This window comes from Parambassis ranga, unplaced genomic scaffold (assembly GCF_900634625.1).
Source record: "Parambassis ranga unplaced genomic scaffold, fParRan2.1 scaffold_66_arrow_ctg1, whole genome shotgun sequence".
Taxonomy (NCBI): Eukaryota; Metazoa; Chordata; class Actinopteri; family Ambassidae; genus Parambassis; species Parambassis ranga.
The window spans coordinates 139,295-150,440 of NW_021144810.1; the positions used below are offsets into that span (position 1 = coordinate 139,295).

The 11,146-nt window shown below is 45.0% G+C and overlaps 1 protein-coding gene across 1 annotated transcript; it reads right to left on the bottom strand.

Moving 5' to 3' along the window:
- Window positions 1–6,222: 6,222 nt before the first annotated feature.
- Window positions 6,223–11,138, bottom strand: LOC114431282 (cytosolic phospholipase A2 gamma-like). Its single transcript, XM_028398863.1, has 14 exons — window positions 11,129–11,138; window positions 9,834–10,009; window positions 9,659–9,769; window positions 9,395–9,537; window positions 8,518–8,704; window positions 8,341–8,443; window positions 8,132–8,269; window positions 7,947–8,012; window positions 7,723–7,863; window positions 7,512–7,652; window positions 6,957–7,040; window positions 6,728–6,882; window positions 6,484–6,655; window positions 6,223–6,413 (listed from the first exon to the last, which is right to left on the bottom strand). Exons 1-14 carry the CDS (start codon window positions 11,136–11,138, stop codon window positions 6,223–6,225), a joined length of 1,818 nt encoding a protein of 605 aa, XP_028254664.1.
- Between the last annotated feature and the right edge of the window lie 8 nt (window positions 11,139–11,146).

Genomic DNA, 11,146 nt, shown 5'->3' on the forward strand with positions numbered 1-11,146 from the left:
CTCCCACCCACCTGCACTGTCCACTGCTCATGCGCATCAGTTCCAAACTCCAGTGAAAAAGCAGCAGACGTGTTTAACCCGGCGTTTTTCAGCCGTGTCTGTGGTTCTGAGCATTCACAGAAAGATGCTGCTCGAGGTTCAGTGAAAGGAGCTGCGGTGAGCAGGTTGGAGAGGAGGTGAGGGCAGCTCCTCCCTCTAGGAGACAATGGCAGAAAACACAATATTTACATAATCTGAATGATAGTAAAAACAATAAAGTAAATACACTTAACTATTGTCAGTGAAGTTCCAGGAAAGGCTGAGCGTAGCATGAACACTGATCAGTCACACAGCTTCATTGAATCCTCTTGTTCGGCTTTGAATCTTCTAAAAATCTGCACAAACTGTCAAAGCTTTTTGGACAATGTTAAGCAAACACCCACATTCATGTTTGCCACTGCACATGAGCTGACACGCACAGACACACACACACAGCCTCTCTTTCATAGGAAACAAGAGCGGCCGACCTTTGACCTTTACCATTCAGCCTGTCTGGAAAATACTGAGCCTGGAATCAATCAACACTCCTCTCACCCAGACAGCCCCCCTCCTACCACCCACCCTCATTCTCTTTGCTCGCCCCTGACTCCCGCCTCCCTCGCTGCTCCTCCATCACACCCAGTAGCAGCAGTCCCAGACTGGAGGTTTACCAACACTCCTTATTATTTTTATATTATAATCACTGTCGCCACGTGCTCTGGATGCCGTTACTTCCTGTCTTTGTGCTGTTTCCACCTGTTTCTGCACTTACCTGGAGCTCAGTCAGATCCTGGTTCATAGGGGGCGCTCCTGAGCAAAATCAACAGCAGTTGTTTGGTAAAGTTAAAAAGTGGCCGTTGTCTTTGAAAACAATATATAAGTACAATTAGATACAAGTTTTTAATTTGAGTTCTGGTCTGGCATAATCTCAATTGACCGATCAGCATCCATTAGAGGGTTAATAATTAATAAAGGCTTTTTTATTGCAGTTCAGTTTGAACAAATAATTGTAAAATAAACACAAGCTGCTGTAGAGCAGACTTGCAGGATTATGAAGCTCTATTCACACTTTAGCTCGTTTTCTGGCTTGTTGTTTTTGTGGAAAGCTTTGTTCACTCTGCATCCTGCTCCCTGTGTCCTGGGGCCTTTCCTCATGTTTAGTTGTGGTTCTAAATAATGAACTCATGCAACAGATTCATCATCACATCCAGTTAAAGAAAACATGAACTAACCTAATTTCTTTTGTGTGTGTTTCAGATACACCTGTATGAAACAATGTCTCATAAAACCAGGTAAGTGTGTTTGACTTACAGCCAGCGTGCTGAATAAAATGGCCGTGTGCTTTAATAAGTCCTAAAAATAACCCTCAGTTGTTGTGAGACTCGCAGTCAAATTAAAATCACTTAGTGCAGTAATGAGGCTGAGCTGCCCCAGCACTGTTTGTCCACTCTCAGATGGATTTGGTCTTCCTGTTCTGATATGGTACTAAATTAAAAACTGAACCCTTCAGATCCTGAATGTTTATAAGAAAAGATTTAACAAGAAACCAATCACTGCAAATTTACAACAATACTGAGGAATGTGAACAAGATAATTCCAATTCTTGCTGAAGATGCCTGAAGCGGTCCGCTGGTTAAAATGTGTGTGTGCACCTGCAGAGCTCTTGTCTCTTCTCGTTTAGCGTCCTCCTGAGTCCGTCCTGTCACGGCTGTCCACTCCTTGTAGCACCGGAGGAGGACTTGCTGTTTGTTAGCTCGCTGTCAGCTCCAGTTTTTCAAGTCTCAGGGAACATTCAACGCTGTCGGTGAGTTTGTGACTCAGAGGAAACCATCGAGTGTTGAGTGTACCCTAACGCTTGAGCTCACAACAGTGTGAAACGCACACTGGCAGAGCCCTCTGCATCTCTCTGTATAATGAAACCATGGCCTTTACTGACACAGAAATGAAACGGAACATTTGTTAAATATTCATGTGTACAAATATATATAGACTTGTAGCTTTCTCTGTTAAATTAAGGTATAAGCAACATTTAACCTGCTCTCGACGGAGCTAATGCTAGCTGCTACATTTTGTGGTTGCCTCACTTGTTACTTAAGGCAAAAAAACAGCAGCTATGGAAATATGCAGAATGAAACACAGCATGAAAAGAGATAAGTTAGCATTAGCATGTATTTTCTTACTGTTACTGTGGCTTCATGCTACTTTATCGACCTCTGACAAAAGCTGGGATCCACTGCATCATGTTCATCATCGACGCTAACCTTGCTAACTGTGAAGTATTGTGATCAATATTGTGTGATCAAAGCAGCGTTGAACCTTTGGCAGTTCGGCATTTTCACATAATAAAATGTGTGAAATGTAAGAAAATAGCATGAAGTCTGAAGGTCACTTACCCACAATGCATCTGTCTGGCTTCTTCCTCACATGTGTCAGTCATCTCCCAGTGCTGGATTCCGGTTCACATTCATCGCTGTCGGTGGGTTGGTGACGCCGTTAACTCGCCGGTCGATGAATGACAACCGCGTCCGTGCACGGTCAGCGGCCCTGATCATCATTATCAGCTGTTCATATCTTCACGCGCCATCGTGTTTAACACTTAAATAAAGATCTCAGAACATCAAACAGGCGTGGATGTTATCTGTAATATGTCTGAACGTCCTTTCAGTGAAGCTGTTCTAGTCGAGATAAAATAGAAGACTGCAGAACACTGTGTTGGAAACAATGACAGAAACTGAAAATGTGATCCGAGCAGTGTTAAAAACTCTGACAGAGGAGAGAGAGAAAACCAAGTGACAGAAGGAGACAGATGGAAAAGAAGAGGAAGAGGCAACAACATACATAATAACAATAACCCATTGGTCTTATAGCACTCCAAGCACATGGCTACGACCTCTCCGGCCACTGTCGGTTCATTCATACACATTCAGACAGTGAGTGTGCTGGGGGCAATGTGGGTGAAGTGCATCGCCCAACAATGACACAATGAGTAGGGAGGAGCAGGGTTCCAACCACCAACCGTCCAGTTACTGGATAACCAAGACTGACTAACCACTGCCGCCCGTGACATGAGACAGCATGACTCCTAAGGTGTGTGTGTCTGTGTGTCTGTCTGTGTGTGTGTGTGTGTGTCTGTGTGTGTGTGTCTGTGTGTGTGTGTCTGTCTGTGTGTGTGTGTCTGTGTGTGTGTCTGTGTGTGTCTGTCTGTGTGTGTGTGTCTGTCTGTGTGTGTGTGTGTGTGTGTCTGTGTGTGTCTGTCTGTGTGTGTGTGTGTCTGTGTGTGTGTCTGTGTGTGTCTGTGTGTGTGTCTGTGTGTGTGTGTGTGTGTGTGTCTGTGTCTGTGTGTCTGTCTGTGTGGTTGTGTGTCTGTGTGTGTCTGTCTGTGTGTGTGTGTCTGTGTGTGTGTCTGTGTGTGTGTGTGTCTGTGTGTGTGTGTGTCTGTGTGTGTCTGTGTGTCTGTGTGTGTGTCTGTGTGTGTCTGTGTCTGTGTGTCTGTGTGTGTGTCTGTCTGTGTGTGTGTGTCTGTGTGTGTGTCTGTGTGTGTGTGTCTGTGTGTGTGTGTGTGTGTGTGTGTGTCTGTGTGTGTGTCTGTCTGTGTGTGTGTATGTCTGTGTGTGTGTCTGTCTGTGTGTGTGTGTGTCTGTGTGTGTCTGTGTGTCTGTGTGTGTGTCTGTGTGTCTGTGTCTGTGTGTCTGTCTGTGTGGTTGTGTGTCTGTGTGTGTCTGTCTGTGTGTGTGTGTCTGTGTGTGTGTCTGTGTGTGTGTGTGTCTGTGTGTGTGTGTGTCTGTCTGTGTGTATGTGTGTGTGTGTGTCTGTGTGTGTGTCTGTCTGTGTGTGTGTGTGTGTGTGTGTGTGTGTGTGTGTGTGTGTGTGTGTCTGTGTGTCTGTGTGTGTGTCTGTGTGTATGTGTGTGTGTGTGTCTGTGTGTGTGTCTGTCTGTGTGTCTGTGTGTGTGTCTGTGTGCTGACCTGTAACATACTGAGCTGGCTCAGGACTCAGTGGTTTACTCCAGCGCCTAGAGTCTGAACGCAGCATGCTGAGGACTGTAGCTGAAGGAATCAAGGCTTGCTAACATGTGGTTGCTAACACGACCCAGAGATGGGTTATTTATTATTGACCCCAAAGCAGCAAAAACTGAGCACAACATGTGAGTACATGAAGCTCCTTGGATGCCACTAGGCGAACACACAGACAGGATGGACAATGTGGCTCCAGCTCCACCTATTGTCCAAACGTGAGGCCAAACTATCTCCTTAATGGGCAATGCTGGAAGAAGAACCAGAATCTGTAGAGTTCAGGAGCTGGAACTGGTACTGATGGACTGATGGTGTCAGTTTAGCCCATACGTGTTGATGAAGATTCTCAGTCATCCAGGTCATCATACGTAGAGAAGATTGAAACAAGGTGTCTGGACTTGTAGAGTTTTCTAGAAGACGTTTCGCTGCTCATCCAAGCAGCTTCATCAGCTCTAACTGTTTGGTGGGGAAACATGGTTTATATGTGGTTACAGACCTATGTGGGTGGGTCTGGGTAAAACTTAAAAAAACTTACAAACAATAGCACTAAATGTTTCCATACTTACCTGTGATGTTCTGGCTGACTGGGCCAGGTGTGTCTAACGACTGGCTAACGACTATGAAACTGCCGGAGGGGGACTGGTGGACAGCCCTTTGTTCTTACTGTGAGTCTGTGCAAACTTCCTGGGAATGGATGGAATCACTGCATTGTATGTGGTAGAAAGATGATGTCTGAGGCCACCACCTCTGTTAAGGGAAGGTTTTTCCAGCTTAACATAGATGGCCCATACATGGAGCACAGCGCTCCCTCACGTTTTTGTGGAGGCTGGACCATTAGTAAATTAAATATGAGCATATCCAACCAAACGAACAGTTAACTGATGAACTAGCTAACAAGCCTCAGGCCGTTGCTGGGAACATTTTATTTGAGTATGTGGACCTTCCACTAACATGCAGGAGGTGGGGTTATGACCTATACTGCAGCCAGCCACCAGGGGGCAATCAAGATGTTTTGGCCTCACCATTTTATTTCGGATGATAAAAATATGCACCCGAACATTTCACAGCTGGATTTATACTAAAAATCCATGACTGCATTTCATGGACCTCTAAAAAGTGCAGTTTTCAGCAGGTGCTCTGCTCAGTGACCGGAGAAGGAAATTTCCATCATGAGAAGAGCTTGACGTTTGTTTTCATACATCCTCTTCAGAGATGCTTTTCTTACCTGCGACCTGCTGCTCTGTGGACGAGGCTTGCCGGGGGTTTGCATCATGTGTTTAATCCTGTGAGGTTCTGGTCTTGATTGTTGAAAAGAACGACCTGCCTACATCCTGGAGAGTGTTCAGGACTGTCAGTCAGAAACCTTCTCTACAAATGACATGTTCTTATTATTCATGGACTGCTCTGCTTCACATCCTTTTTTAGAATGAAGCCAGATGTTGGTTTTCATCATGGCTGCTTCTGAAGTCTCTGCATCATGATCTACCTTTGATGGATTTTGAATCACAGTGTGAGCTGACCACGCCACAGTCATTTTCTTAATGGCTACAAAATACAACAAAGCACCCGGTGAATGCACAGGGACACAAAAGTGATACACAATATTAACCCCTTATTAACCCCTTGGGTCTTGTATTAGGTTTATGCTGTTGGAGGGAGAACTTAACCACCTTACCTAGATGAATCAATTTACTTGAGAGTTTCCTCCTCTCAGTCTTGGTGAGTAGCTCCTAGAATGGTGAACTATTCCTTTAACTCAAGGAGAATTTTAGTCGTTAATGTTAAATAAAAATAAAAAAGATAACCATTGGTCAAGATTTAAATCTATAATAATAATTTAATGTATTTTAATTTTATTATTATTATTATTGCCGTCACATCTGAATCAACCATCCTGTACATAGAGAGACATCTCCTGGTTCATTCATGTTACTACACCCAAATTACAAGAATGTAAGAAGAATCTGAACATTTTAACACTAATATACATATAATCCATATTTTAAGACATCTGCAGAGTTTTGGAGGAGGAAATAAGCGAAGGATGAAAGAAAAAGGATCGAATGAGATTGTGAAAAGAGAAGGAAGGAGGAGTTAAGGGAGCAGGAAATGATACAAGGAGAGAACAGAAAGGAAACATATTCATTTACATATTCAAGAAAGTGCGTCGACATATTTCTCCATGTGCGGTTCATACAGTGTGGCCGCTGTGTCTCCTGAAGGGTCGGCGGAGAGCGGCCGTCTTCACCTCCCTCAGCAGAGTGTCCTGGCTGTTCTTGATGTTCGCCTTTGCTATCTCCAACAGAGCGTGGATCTTCTCCTTGCTGTAGCTGGGCTGTAAGGTGGTGAACTCCTCCCTCTTTGCTCTGAGCTCCTCTGCATCTGAACCAGAACGGCACCACGATGATCATCATGAACGTGTTGGACAGGTAACTGTGTTTTTGTGACAGACCTCTGCAGTTCTCTCTGTTGAAGAGCGGCATGTAGACAATGGTCGGTTCCTTGGCTTCGCCCCTGAACACATAGATGTCCCTCGGCCAGTCCTTCTCCTCCAGGACTTTCTCTTCTATCTCTGGGAAAGGTTTGTTCAGCTTGGTGGCGTAGTCTCTAGCAGTCAGTAGATCCTGTGTGGAGGATTTCTAAGTCACATTAGTGGCTCCTGGAGCTTCACTGACAGACAGATCCACAGATGTTACCTCGAAGGTGTCAGCACCACCGTAGTCCAGAACAATGAGCAGGTCCGTGTCCCTCTTCTCTCCCAGGAAAGGAGCAAAGGGAATGTTGAGCATCACACCAGCGTCTATCAGCTGCAGCCGCTCTTTAAGTCTAATGCAGGCCGGCACTGTGGGATCTTCCAGCAACACAAGCACAATTTAACATCAACAACAAACAGTGTTGTGAATAATAGAAGCTTGAAGCTCAGACCTGAGTCCTGGTACAGGAAGTTTTCTGTGGTTCCCCATTCCCAGTTCACAATCAGAGAGATCAGTTTATTGATCAACAAAGTGGCTAGAAAAAGACAGATCATTATTACAGAGCTGTAAGATATCACAGATATGACTGCTTCATATGTTAGCATCGAGCCTAAAGTCAAAAGGCCAGAAGTTAAAAGCAAACTGCAACCTGCACTTAGTGCGACGGCATTAACGTGTCTGATAACTTATTTAACGTGTCTGATAACTTGTGTAACCTGCTGTGGCCATAAGCTCCTTGTTTTTACTTTTTACTCTGTAACCTGTTGAGAAGGAATACTTCCTCCTGCACCTAGCTTCCTGTTCCAGCTGTCTTTGGTTAGCGGGGTGCTTAACAACAGACTGCTGCCTCTGGTTTGTACAAAAACCTCAGTAAACAACAAATGACAGCATGCTTAAACTCCCATTATCACCACATGATAACCGGAGGAAGGCCACAAAGCACACAATCGGAAGATGTTGTGGTAGAAACAGGTTGCAGCAAAGGAAATGTCATTCTGACACTGACCGTTGTTTTTGCTGGGTCCTTCATCCGGACTCTGGGTCCACTTCTGTAAGGAGGGCATCAGCCTCTGAAGCCACTGCTTGAGGACTGGTTGTTCTGTGCACTTCTTTTCAAATGTCTCAGTAGGGTTGACTTTCAGCCGTTCTGTAAGCGTATTTTTGAGTCATTTTCTAGATGTGTAAAGTTCCCATTAACATGTCACCACCATGTGTACCTTTCAGAGTTTTCTGCAGTTTGTCCAGAAATTCTAAACCAGAGAAATTCTTTGTGTTTTTTCTGATCAGCTCCGTTAGATACCAAACAGGGCGGCAGAAAGGCATGTCACAGTCCTCATAGGTGCTGAGCCGCTGCTGCACTATGGAGGAAAACAATCATTAACATGTACAAAGAACAGCCACCATCAGGACACATATTTTATAGACAGGTTCATATTTCTACCTCTAAGCCAGTCGAACATATACTTCCCCACGTCCTCTTCACACGCCAACATGCTGCCCATGATACCTGCAAAACAAAGCACCCATAGACTGCATATAAAGATGGACAACATGACAGCTCCTCAAAAGTGAGGTCCAAACATCTGCCCCCTGGTGGTTTGCAACATGCAAACGGACTGGTCCCACCTTGCAGCCTGACTAGGTCCATCTCTGGACTTTCATCTTTCTCCACATTGGGGGTTCTGCTGCCCAGATAAGCCGTGTTGATGAAGAGGCCAAGCTCTGTGAAGCCGGACTCATGGGGAGTGATCTCAAACCATTTACCTGAGACAAAGAAGCACACTTAGAATAGCTTCATTTTCAGTTAGTTGTGTAGTTGTGTGTGTGTTTAGTACTTTTTTGGGAGCCATTAGTCAAACAGTTTTTGTTCACTGCGTTGTAGATGGGATAAGGATTCATGATGTACCCGCCATCCTCAGAGAGGCGACGCTTGTCCAGCTGGAAAGAAATGAAGAGGTCAGTTCAGCTTCGCTCAGCGTCGGTCTTGAACTGAGTCCACCACCAACATTCACCTGTTTCATGATGGCAGCAGAGGTCAGTGCTCCCCAGATATCACTCAGAGAGAAGTGCTCCTCTTTTACCCTCCTGTCCAGCCAGTCCATCACCTCACTCAGCTCGACTTTAGGACCTGACAGCCTGGACACTGTGGCGTCCATGTTGGCATTCCACTGTGGGTCACTGTACAGGGAGCCCATTGACCTGAGAGGGACAGAGAGTTAAAGACTCTTGTGTCTTTAATGAACCTGCCTGCATGTTTACATCCTTCTGTCAGTATTAACTAGCTGGTGCTTGTTGATACAATCACTACTTTCATGTGAAACCTCTTGGTATTTCACAGTGTGTTGGAGTTTTAGATCTTGGCTGTGCCTGAATGTAGACTCCATGCATGTGCATCATGCAGGTCAGCAGCGTGTTTTAATTGTGCAACAGCAATGATGCAATGAATGGCACCAAGGAAATGATGCAAGTAGACGCATCAGATTTTCCTCTTTGGAGAAACCCAGCCGGTGTCTGATGCTCTACATAAATAAAATCATTATCATTATTATCATTATCTACACAGCCTTGTTCACGTTGTTCCTCTCACTGTCAGAAGAGGGAGGCAAAGTTCTTCTCTGTATCTTTAACAGGATCAAGATAAAGTGGCATGGTGGCGGTGGTGCACGTTTCCTCCAGATACCCTAGCTTCTCCCACATAGCAATGACTTGCATGTTAGGTTACCTGGGTATTCTAAATGCATACAACCTTAAACAGGTCGTACATTGCACGGAATAGGCTCCGGACCCTGTATGGGAGTCAGCCGTGCAGAAGGTGGATCAAAGTTAAAGAAACTGTAGTGCTGTCTTTCAATAAGTGTAGTGTGCATATATGAATCAGGAAGTGATTACATGGCAGAGCCAGAAACTCCTCCCAGGTAGAGCACAGCATCGAGCAGACCTTCTTTCTTCATCTGATAGAGGGAACCCACCAGGCTCACGATGGCCCTCTGACCCCCACCTGACCCCAAGACTGCGATGTGAGGAACCGAATACTGGATAGAAAAGGGAGAAGGGAACGTGGTTGTAGCAGAAACAGGAGGGACAGAAGAGGAGTTGCACTGTGTCCTGATATCAAGAGAGAAAGAAAGAATAACGGATCATTCTCATTTCTACCTGTGAACATGTGACTCCCAGCTTGTTGAGAGACTTCAGCACTATTTGTTTCCTCCTCAGGATAAAACCCTGCTCCCCAGCAGACAGGGACTGGGACCGACGTACGTGATGCTGCACACACACTGTACTGTAAGACCACAGTTAAAATCAAACATCAGCCTCATGGCTTCCTCACCTTCGCTGCATCAGTTGAATACCACGTCTTGCTCATGTTGTCCTGTTTCGGAGGAATGACTGTGGACGTGTCCTCCCCTGCAGGGTGTCCCATCGCTCCTAACACCATGATACAGACCAGCCCGGCGGCCCAGCCGGCATCTCCACACAGCATCTTTGGAGGATTGTTCTGGGGCTCTGTTTGAGAGGAAAAGCACACAAAGGCTGTTTTATATCCAGCTACAGCTCATCCTCAGGATCAGGACATCAGATCAGAGACAGGACGAACAGAAAGTTTCAGAAAATGTTCAGAGTACAGCATCTACACATTATCAGCACAGCAAAGCACAACAACATTAGATACGCCTCATTGAAGGCTCTCGATGTAAACTGATCTTGATATTATAGAGAAGAGAAGAGAAGAGAAGAGAAGAGAAGAGAAGAGAAGAGAAGAGAAGAGAAGAGAAGAGAGAGAAGAGAAGAGAGAGAAGAGAAGAGAAGAGAAGAGAAGAGAAGAGAAGAGAGAGAGAGAAGAGAAGAGAAGAGAAGAGAAGAGAAGAGAAGAGAGAGAAGAGAAGAGAGAGAAGAGAAGAGAAGAGAAGAGAAGAGAAGAGAAGAGAAGAGAAGAGAAGAGAAGAGAAGAGAAGAGAGAGAAGAGAAGAGAAGAGAGGAGAGAGAAGAGAAGAGAAGAGAAGAGAAGAGAGAGAAGAGAAGAGAGAGAAGAGAAGAGAAGAGAAGAGAAGAGAAGAGAAGAGAAGAGAAGAGAAGAGAAGAGAAGAGAGAAGAGAAGAGAAGAATTGACTTTTGTTTGATTCTTTTCTGCATTTGCATCGTGTCTCACTAATATAATCAGCTGCTGATTGGTGGGTGTATGTTGATTAATCAAAGGTCAGACCACCAGATCAAAGCACTGTGAAAAGAAAGAATGTGTGTGTGTGTGTGTGTGTGTGTGTGAACCCATTTAGCCCTTTAATCTTATTAAGGGGTTCATTTACTTCTGCCTCGGCTGGCAGCAGCGTGGGTTCTCTCCTCTTTCTTCCTCTTTATTTTTCAGCTTTGACATCTGGTTCATATTGGAGAGAATTCTTTCCCTCAGCACAGGGCCCAAAAATAGAAGATACACAATACTAAATACACAAGTTCCAGGTGAAATGGCACAAATGAATGAAAAAATGAAATGGGTTGTTCCCCCTCTAACTGAGCCCCGGGCAGACTGAGGCGAGACCACAACCATCCCCACAAATTCCTTCTTAACAAGAACTGGCAGAGAAACATGCATCACCTGCTCTCAATCAGAAGCCAGCAGACAAAACATACCTCCACCCATAACATCTG

Coding starts and splice junctions, on each gene's coding strand:
- LOC114431282 (XM_028398863.1), bottom strand. Junction 9,770..9,833: donor ATTCAACTGATGCAGCGAAG/GTGAGGAAGCCA, acceptor GTGTGTGTGCAG/CATCACGTACGTCGGTCCCA. Junction 7,041..7,511: donor AGGACCCAGCAAAAACAACG/GTCAGTGTCAGA, acceptor GTCTTTTTCTAG/CCACTTTGTTGATCAATAAA.